At 48.7% G+C, this 11,103-nt stretch overlaps 1 protein-coding gene across 1 annotated transcript in view; it reads right to left on the minus strand.

Annotated features, from left to right (window-relative positions):
- Positions 1–2,802: 2,802 nt before the first annotated feature.
- Positions 2,803–11,103, minus strand: part of rnf168 (ring finger protein 168) — an 18,224-nt gene continuing 9,923 nt past the window's right edge. Inside the window, exons 2-8 of the mRNA XM_079225090.1 lie at positions 10,087–10,227; positions 8,241–8,439; positions 8,073–8,143; positions 7,184–7,339; positions 6,714–6,823; positions 4,008–4,053; positions 2,803–3,789 (exon numbers count right to left, since the gene is read on the minus strand). Of these exons, the coding sequence (XP_079081216.1) occupies positions 2,878–3,789; positions 4,008–4,053; positions 6,714–6,823; positions 7,184–7,339; positions 8,073–8,143; positions 8,241–8,439; positions 10,087–10,224 (1,632 nt within the window). The 5' untranslated portion in view covers positions 10,225–10,227 and the 3' untranslated portion in view covers positions 2,803–2,877. The remainder of the gene's footprint in view (positions 3,790–4,007; positions 4,054–6,713; positions 6,824–7,183; positions 7,340–8,072; positions 8,144–8,240; positions 8,440–10,086; positions 10,228–11,103) is intronic.

Below are 11,103 nucleotides of genomic sequence, written 5' to 3' on the forward strand. Positions count from 1 at the left end.
ACTACAAGGAGACCCTCTTGACAGACTACAAGGAGACCTTCTTGATAGACTACAAGGAGACCCTCTTGATAGACTACAAGGAGACCCTCTTGACAGACTACAAGGAGACTCTCTTGACAGCCTACAAGGAGACCTTCTTGACAGACTACAAGGAGACCTTCTTGACAGACTACAAGGAGACCCTCTTGACAGACTACAAGGAGACCCTCTTGACAGCCTACAAGGAGACCTTCTTGACAGACTACAAGGAGACCCTCTTGACAGACTACAAGGAGACCCTCTTGACAGCCTACAAGGAGACCTTCTTGACAGACTACAAGGAGACCCTCTTGACAGACTACAAGGAGACCCTCTTGACAGCCTACAAGGAGACCTTCTTGACAGACTACAAGGAGACCCTCTTGACAGACTACAAGGAGACCCTCTTGACAGCCTACAAGGAGACCTTCTTGACAGACTACAAGGAGACCTTCTTGACAGACTACAAGGAGACCCTCTTGACAGACTGCAAGGAGACCCTCTTGACAGACTACAAGGAGACCTTCTTGACAGACTACAAGGAGACCCTCTTGACAGACTACATAATACTAGTCCCAGAAGTTGGACAGAATACCTGTAATTGATCATGTTGGACCCGTCATCAATGAAACCTGTGATCATGTTTACCATCTCCAGTTATTTCAACGTGTCAGATACTTAAACATATTTTTATATTAATATAAATATCAGATCAAGAACTCAACTAAATGCTTCTTGCCCTAAATCACAGAAAGAAACATTAAACTGTACAAAGACTAAAATAAATATCATGATTCAGCAGATTCAAACCCCACGAGACATCTGGGAAGTTTAAAAGTGGACAGTAGGCTCGTTCGTTAGAGTTGCGCCTCGCCTGGAATCCAGACGAGAGCAGGCGGCCGCAGCAGGAGGCGCTGACAAAAAACTGCAATCAAGTCGGACAGTTGTCAGCTGTGTTTACGCAGAAAGTCACAGAAAAAAGTACTTCCTGTTAGTTCCGAACTTTTGTTTACTTGTAGTTTACAGATCACGTTTGGATTTATTATATGTGTTTATAAATATATATTTATGTAAAAATGAGTGTGTAGCTGCATCCTTTGGTCTTTTGATGTCTGCCTGTGAAATACATTACCAGTAGTTTTGATGTGTGTTGTATAAATACGATTTTGTATTAACAACAACACAATAAATGTTTTTAGATCAAACATGAGACTAATAGTCAACAATCCAGCGTTAAGTATTACAACTACACATAAAATACGAATTTTCTACAACACGTGGTCTTTGCTGTCAGATCTAAGAGCCAATCAGCTCTCTGATGTGGCGAGAGCCAGGCGTTTCCCATCATGCACTGGGCCAAGCAGTCGGGGGAGAGCCACTGCAGCGCCTGCCTCTGAAATCGACGGTCGACTTAGTCTCGTGAGAGTATTGTTGACCACGTGTGCATGACGTCAGAGCAAGTCGGGAGCAAGTCGGACACAAATCTAACCGGCATGCATTGCGCGCCGATCGATTCTGCGCAGAACTGGCTCATCTCGAACGAGCCTATTAATAAACCTCAGCAGAGCATGACGAGGTCACATGACCACAGGAAACAGTGGTGACTAAACTTCCTCAATGTCAACCTGCAGACAGCAGCTTCACTCAAACTGAAGAGCAGCTCAAGGTTTAATATTAAAATATGAAGTCATGAGCTTCATGAGGCAATATCAGATGTATGGATCAAAACAGAATATACAAGCAGTTCTTCTGGATTCAGTCCTTCAGCTCTGAACTAAATCAAATACCTAATTTCAGGAGACCCCCACCCAGCCACGACTTCACCCAAACAGGGCCCCCTGATTTAGACAATTTAAGACCACTCAATGTCCAATCCCTAGATGTGTACTGGTACAGGAGTGTTTGCACCTCTCAGGTCGTTCTGCTGGATCTTCAGGTCGTTCTGCTGCAGCAACATTAAACTGTCACTTGTATGGATTATAATCAACCTTTTACCTTTAATCTGAGAACAGAAAACGTTCAAACAAACTGATATCTTTCACAGGATTTTAGACAAAAAACAACCAAATAGACAAAAAACAAAGAATTCAACGGAACAGTTTTATTTGTTTTGTTTTTTTACAGTCTGTCGTGATTATTCTCATCAGAAACAACTGCTGGAGATTTTATATATATATATATATATATATATATATATATATATATATATATATATATATATATATATATATATATATCGTATAATACAGTATGAGACCGTAGGACAGTATTAGACAGTATGAGACCGTATAATACACTCTGAGACCAAACACAGACCTTGTTGTGGCAGAGACCCTGTCCCAGCAGGGAGTTGAGGATGTTGGCACCACAGAGGACCGTTTGCAGCCCACTGGCGCCCCCCATCACACTGAACAGAACTACATTCCACTGAACCACTTCTCTGGGCTCCAGACACAATCCAGACCACAGAGTTCTGTTGTACAGATAGCCTGCATGACTGGGACAGAGAGACGGGAGGGCTACAGTTAGGGTACGAGTCAGGGTTACAGTTATAGACAGAGTTAAGGTACGAGTCAGGGTTACCGTTAGAGACAGAGTTAAGGTACGAGTCGGGGTTACCGTTAGAGACAAAGTTAAGGTACGAGTCGGGGTTACCGTTATATATATATATATATATATATATATATATATATATATATATATATATATATATATATATATATATAGTCTCTCTCTCTCTATCTGTAACCGATCAGGACTAATGAGAGAAAGTAGTGTTGGGACCTAAATGCAAAAGTAGTCTCTATGGTGGCCTCCTTAGGACATTTCAAACTCCGCTCTAATGGGACACAGAAGAGTTCATCCGCTCAGGCCGGGGAACATGTCTGTCAGAGTGGCTTGTTTTCTGCTTCTGGAGGAGGAGGAAGACGAGGGAGTCTCTTTAGTCTTTGCAGAATAGGAGGAAGATGAGGGAGTCTCTTTAGTCTTTGCAGACGAGGAGGAAGAAGAGGGAGTCTCTTTAGTCTTTGCAGACGAGGAGGAAGAAGAGGGAGTCTCTTTAGTCTTTGCAGACGAGGAGGAAGAAGAGGGAGTCTCTTTAGTCTTTGCAGACGAGGAGGAAGATGAGGGAGTCTCTTTAGTCTTTGCAGACGAGGAGGAAGAAGAGGGAGTCTCTTTAGTCTTTGCAGACGAGGAGGAAGACGAGGGAGTCTCTTTAATCTTTGCAGACGAGGAGGAAGACGAGGGAGTCTCTTTAATCTTTGCAGAGGAGGGGGTGGAGGACCTTTGAGTCTTTCCGGGGGGTCTGGTGGGGGACTCTGAGCTGGACACCCGTCTGCTGTGCTGGCGGAGCAGATACGGGTCAGAAGACCCTCTGCGTCGGTCAGTGGATCTCTGCTTCTCCTGCTGGTCCAGCTCCTTCTGCAGAAGCAAAGCTAGCCGGCGGTCCTCCTCTTCCTGCCGCCGTCTGCTCAGAAGCTCCGCCTCCAATTCAGCAATCCCCAAAAAGGCCGGCGCCCCTACCTCAAGAGAGGAGGAAGAGGAGGAAGAAGAGGAGGGGATGGAGCGACAGCCTCGTTTGGTGACCGTCTCCTCCTCTTCCTCGGACGTCTCCACCTCAGAGCTCTTCCTCTTGGCCGATCCATCTTCAGTCATGTGACTCCCGGGAGTCAGGGCGTGAGACTGCACCTCCACTGAGGTTGACGGAGGATCTGATCCGCCGGTCTGCTGGGAGGGGGGGCGCTCCGCCTTCTGAGAGACCAGGATGTTCTCCTGAAACAGGAAGTGAGAGAGTGACCACAACATCTTCCTTCAGCGTATTTGACATCTAAATCCATCCGGGGCTTTAGGAGCCCATCTCTGACGCAACAGTTAGCTTAGCATAAAGTTCACACCATCAATCACAATGTGGAGAAGAAGACTTCACTTCATGTTGAACTGCTCCTTTAAAGGTTCTCACAGAACAACGTTCAGTTTAATGATGACGTTACCTTGTTGGCCATGAAGCTGCTGTTGGATGGAAGAGGGCACAGAAACCTGGGATAGAGACCACAAGAGACCACATGAGACCACGAGAGACTACATGAGGCACACAGAGACCACATGGGACACACAGAGACCACATGGGACACACAGAGACCACATGGGACACACAGAGACCACATGGGAGACCACATGGGAGACCACATGGGACACACAGAGACCCCATGGGACACACAGAGACCCCATGGGACACACAGAGACCCCATGGGACACACATGGGACATACAGAGACCACATTGGAGACCACATGGGACACACAGAGACCACATGGGACACACAGAGACCACATGGGAGACCACAAGGGACACACAGAGACCACATGGGACACACAGGGACACCACATGGGACACACAGGGACACCACATGGGACACACAGAGACCACATGGGACACACAGAGGCCACATGGGAGACCACATGGGACCACATGGGACACACAGAGACCACATTGGAGACCGCATGGGACCATATGGGACACACAGAGACCACAAGGGGCACACAGATACCACAAGTGGCACACAGAGACTACAGAGACCACATGGGACACACAGAGACCACATGGGAGACCACATGGGACACACAGAGACCACATGGGACACACATGGGACACACATGGGACACAGAGAGACCACATGGGAGACCACATGGGAGACCACATGGGACACACAGAGACCACATGGGAGACCACATGGGACACACAGAGACCACATGGGACACACAGAGACCACATTGGAGACCGCATGGGACACACAGAGACCGCATGGGACCACATGGGACACACAGAGACCACAAGGGGCACACAGAGACCACAAGTGGCACACAGAGACTACGGAGACCACATGGGACACAGAGAGACCACATGGGAGACCACATGGGACACACAGAGACCACATGGGAGACCACATGGGACACAGAGAGACCACATGGGACACAAAGAGACCACATGGGACACAAAGAGACCACATGGGACACACAGAGACCACAAGGGACACACAGAGACCACAAGGGACACACAGAGACCACATGGGACCACAGAGACCACATGGGACACACATGGGACACACATGGGAGACCACATGGGACACACATGGGAGACCACATGGGACACACATGGGAGACCACATGGGACACACATGGGACACACATGGGAGACCACTTGGGACACACATGGGAGACCACATGGGACACACATGGGAGACCACATGGGACACACAGAGACCACATGAGACACACAGAGACTACCAGAGACCACATGGGACACACAGAGACTACCAGAGACCACATGGGACACACACAGAGACCACATGGGACACACACAGAGACTACATGGGACACACAGAGACCACAGAGACCACATGGGACACACATGGGACACACATGGGAGACCACATGGGACACACATGGGAGACCACATGGGACACACATGGGAGACCACATGGGACACACATGGGACACACATGGGAGACCACATGGGACACACATGGGACACACATGGGAGACCACATGGGACACACATGGGACACACATGGGAGACCACATGGGACACACATGGGACACACATGGGAGACCACATGGGACACACATGGGAGACCACATGGGACACACATGGGACACACATGGGAGACCACATGGGACACACATGGGAGACCACATGGGACACACAGAGACCACATGGGACACACAGAGACTACCAGAGACCACATGGGACACACAGAGACTACCAGAGACCACATGGGACACACACAGAGACCACATGGGACACACACAGAGACCACATGGGACACACAGAGACCACATGGGACACACAGAGACCACATGGGACACACAGAGAGACCACATGGGACACACAGAGAGACCACATGGGACACACAGAGAGACCACATGGGACACACAGATACCACATGGGACACACAGAGACTACCAGAGACCACATGGGACACACACAGAGACCACATGGGACACACAGAGACCACATGGGACACACAGAGACCACATGGGACACACAGAGACCACATGGGACACACAGAGACCACATTCCTGAGTTCTTCCTGATCCAATGTGAGGTCCCGGGTCAGATGTTATGTGTACAGATTGTAAAGCCCCCCTGAAGCAAACTTGTATTTGTGATGTTGGGCTATACAACAAACTGAATTGAATGAGCCCACAGGCCATCATCAGATCATCATCACTATCAATGTCCCCTTACTGGTCTTCGTTCCTCTTGCTCAGTGTTTCCCCTACCATTATATTAGAGGGGCACCCCACCCCCCCTAATATAATGATAGGTTAAGTTATCACGTTTAAAGCCAAACAGTTCATGTATTTGCAGGTCAAGACAAACATCCACAACAGACTGCAAGCAGACCCTCTTGATAGACTGCAAGGAGACCCTCTTGATAGACTGCAAGGAGACCCTCTTGATAGACTGCAAGGAGACCCTCTTGATAGACTGCAAGGAGACCCTCTTGATAGACTGCAAGGAGACCCTCTTGACAGACTGCAAGGAGACCCTCTTGATAGACTGCAAGGAGACCCTCTTGACAGACTGCAAGGAGACCCTCTTGACAGACTGCAAGGAGACCCTCTAAGCTCTTACTGGTCTTCGTAGAACCCAGTTCATCACATCACTGGTACCTGAAACAAAAAGTTGACCTACTTCTCTATCTGCCCTCCGCTGATCTCCTCCTTCTTCTTCTTCTTCTTCTTCTTCTTCCCTGGAGTGACGGTAGCAGGACCAACGTTGTCCTGGGAGACGGGAGCCGAGTTCTGCAGAAGAAACTATTAATGCAAACGCTCGGTCTATCGGGGCTCCACCAGGACCTCAAGTGGGACCTGGACATCAGCTCCACTAGAACCAGGACCTCAAGTGGGACCTGGACATCAGCTCCACTAGAACCAGGACCTCAAGTGGGACCTGGACATCAGCTCCACTAGAACCAGGACCTCAAGTGGGACCTGGACATCAGCTCCACCAGAACCAGGACCTCAAGTGGGACCTGGACATCAGCTCCACTAGAACCAGGACCTCAAGTGGGACCTGGACATCAGCTCCACCAGAACCAGGACCTCAAGTGGGACCTGGACATCAGCTGGACTGAAGTGTGGTCCTCTGAGAGAAACACTCACCAGCTGGCTGCTGAGCAGTCGGGCCAGCCTCTCATCTTCTTCGCGCCTCCTCATCTCCTGCTGCTGCAGATCCTCCTCCTCGGCCAGCAGTCTGTGGATGTAGTCCTCACTGGCCCTCTTCTGCTCCTCGTCCAGGACTCGCTTCTCCTCCGTCAGCTGACAACAACAACGATGAATTACATGTTATGAGCAGGAATAGACTATTCATAACCAACATAATGAGCGTCTGATCACCTGAAACTAAGAATGCTTGTTCATTTTTCTACAGGAGCCCAGAAGGGACAAACCAGACCCTGACTCTAGAGCAGGGGTGTCAAACATACGGCCCGCCAGGGAGTCCAGTCCGGCCCGCGGGCTAATTCTTAAAATAGGAAAAAATATATATATAAGAAAAAAAGAAAGAAAAAAAACTAGCTGAGATGGGACTCGAACCACTGATCCTCCGATTGAAGGCGCACATGCGAACCATTGAACCACAGTCACAATTAATTTGACATTACAAGACATATTGCCCAACTGCGAGGGAATCTGCAGAGGAGAGCCCAGGCAGGTAAACAGTGGGCTGATGTCAGAATCTTTGGTCTTTATGTTTTTAGTTTATTGTAGAAAGACCTTAACATAGGGTTATTCATCCCAAAACCTTCACCAATGATTTAAACATAGAGAAATATTGCCGCTATGTATGCGTTAGTATGCTGTGATTTCACTGGTCCGGCCCACTTCAGATCAAAATGGGCAGCATGTGGCCCCTTCACTAAAATGAGTTTGACACCCCTGCTCTAGAGAGTCCTTTGTGTTTCTACAGGAGCCCAGAAGGGACAACCCAAAATGTTGTAAATCAAGATATGGACTTATTATAGAAATGATCATAGTTATAGGATGAACTTACTTTGGTGACCTGGTCTTCATATTCCTGCTTCAGCTCTCCAGGCTGACTCACTCTGGTAAAACACACAGAAACTACACACACACACAAATAATACATAAATTATGGGATGTATTAGCGTCAGTTATCAGGATCCGTATAGACCAACAGTATTATGGGATGTCTGCGTACCTCCCGGCTCGTCCTCGCCGGCGTCCTGCCCGCTGAGGCGGCGCTGACACTGCAGAGGGAAGCGGGTCTGGATCTGGTCCCACAGCTGCTGGTCCACCAGAGTCTGGGTCCTGCTGTTCAGACGGGCCCACGTGGAGACCCTCTTCCTGCACAGAGGGCAGCACAGCGTGGCTTTGTCCACGGACTCCAGGAAGCAGGCCTGCAACAAGTATTTATATGCACCTTTACTAAAGGTAATAAATATATATATATATATATATATATATATATATATATATACACATACATACATACATACATACACACACAAAGACAGGAAGCAGGCCTGCAACAAGTATTCATATATAACTTTACTAAAGGTAATACATATATTTACAGTGCATCCGGAAAGTATTCACAGCGCTTCACTTTTTCCACATTTTGTAATGTTACAGCCTTATTCCGAAATTGATTAAATTAATTTGTTTCCTCAACATTCTACACACAACACCCCATGATGACAAAGTAAGAAAAAGGTTTTGGGAATTTTTTGCTAATCTATTAAAAATAAAGAAGGAAAATATAACATGTACACAAGTATTCACAGCCTTTGCCATGACACTCAAGATTGAGCTCAGGCGCATCCTGTTTCCACTGGTCATCCTTGAGATGTTCCTACAACTTGATTGTAGTCCACTTGTGCTAAATCCAGTTGATTGGACACGATTCAGAAAGACACACACCGGTCTATATCAGGTCCCACAATTGACAGCGCATGTCAGAGCACAAAGCCATGAAGTCAAAGGAATAGTCTGGAGACCTCCGAGACACACTTGTATCGAGGCACAGATCAGACCAAGGGTACAGAAACATGTCCGCAGCATTGAAGGTCCAATGAGCACCGTGGCCTCCATCATCCGGACGTGGAAGAAGTTTGGAACCACCAGGACTCTTCCTAGAGTTGACCGCCCGGCCAAACTGAGCGATCGGGGAGAAGAGTCTTCATCAGGGAGGTGACCAAGAACCCGATGGTGCCTCTGACAGAGCTCCAGCGTTGCTCTATGAAGAGAGGAGAACCTTCCAGAAGGACAACCATCTCTGCAGCACTCCACACATCAGGCCTGTTTGGTAGAGCGGCCAGACGGAAGCCATGACCGCCCGCCTGAAGTTTGCCAAAAGACACCTGAAGGACTCTCAGACCATGAGAAACTAAATTCTCTGGTCTGATGAAAGAAAGATTGAACAGCATACTGTCTGTGTGTGACCTTGCAGAAGGTGTGTGTGTGTGTGTGTGTGACCTTGCCGAAGGTGTGTGTGTGTGTGTTACCTTGCCGAAGGTGTGTGTGTGTGTGTTACCTTGCCGAAGGTGTGTGTGTGTGTGTGACCTTGCCGAAGGTGTGTGTGTGTGTGTGTGTGTGACCTTGCCGAAGGTGTGTGTGTTACCTTGCCGAAGGTGTGTGTGTTACCTTGCCGAAGGTGTGTGTGTGTGTTACCTTGCCGAAGGTGTGTGTGTGTGTTACCTTGCCGAAGGTGTGTGTGTGTGTTACCTTGCCGAAGGTGTGTGTGTGTGTGTGTTACCTTGCCGAAGGTGTGTGTGTGTGTGTTACCTTGCCGAAGGTGTGTGTGTGTGTTACCTTGCCGAAGGTGTGTGTGTGTGTGTTACCTTGCCGAAAGTGTGTGTGTGTGTTACCTTGCCGAAGGTGTGTGTGTGTGTTACCTTGCCGAAGGTGTGTGTGTGTGTTACCTTGCCGAAGGTGTGTGTGTGTGTTACCTTGCCGAAGGTGTGTGTGTGTTACCTTGCCGAAGGTGTGTGTGTGTTACCTTGCCGAAGGTGTGTGTGTGTTACCTTGCCGAAGGTGTGTGTTACCTTGCAGAAGGTGTGTGTGCAGGGTAGGGTCACTGGCTCCAGGAACATCTCCAGACACACGGGGCAGCGGCAGTCGTCCAGAGACAGAGCTGCTCTTCGTCTCCTCCCTCCTCCCTCACTCACCTTCACCTTCCTCATCCTCTAAAGGGGAGGAGTCACACGATCAGACTGGAGGAGCGTCTTACAGAGAGTGACACACACACAAAGAGAGACAGGTACACACACACACACACACACACACACAGAGAGACAGGTACACACACACACACACAGACAGAGCGAGAGAGAGACAGGTACACACACACACACACACACACACACACACACAGAGAGACAGGTACACACACACACACAGAGACAGAGCGAGAGAGAGACAGGTACACACACACACACACACACACACACAGAGAGAGCGAGAGACAGGTACACACACAGAGAGAGCGAGAGACAGGTACACACACACACAGAGAGAGACAGGTACACACACAGAGACAGGTACACACAGACACACAGAGAGCGAGAGACAGGTACACACACAGAGAGAGCGAGAGAGAGAGAAACAGGTACACACAGAGAGAGACAGGTACACACACAGAGACAGGTACACACACACAGAGAGCGAGAGAGAGACAGGTACACACACACAGAGCGAGACAGGTACACACACACAGAGCGAGACAGGTACACACACACACACAGAGCGAGACAGGTACACACACACACAGAGCGAGACACAGGTACACACACACAGAGCGAGACACAGGTACACACACACACAGACACAGGTACACACACACAGACACAGGTACACACACAGAGAGAGACAAGTACACACACAGAGAGAGACAGGTACACACACACAGAGAGACAGGTACACAGACACACAGCGAGACACGTACACACACACAGAGAGACACAGGTACACACACACACACACAGACAGAGCGAGAGAGAGACAGGTACACACACACACACACACACACACACACACAGACAGGTACACACACAGAGAGAGCG

The sequence above is a fragment of the Taurulus bubalis genome (genome assembly GCF_910589615.1).
Source record: "Taurulus bubalis genome assembly, chromosome: 10".
Classification (NCBI taxonomy): domain Eukaryota; kingdom Metazoa; phylum Chordata; class Actinopteri; order Perciformes; family Cottidae; genus Taurulus; species Taurulus bubalis.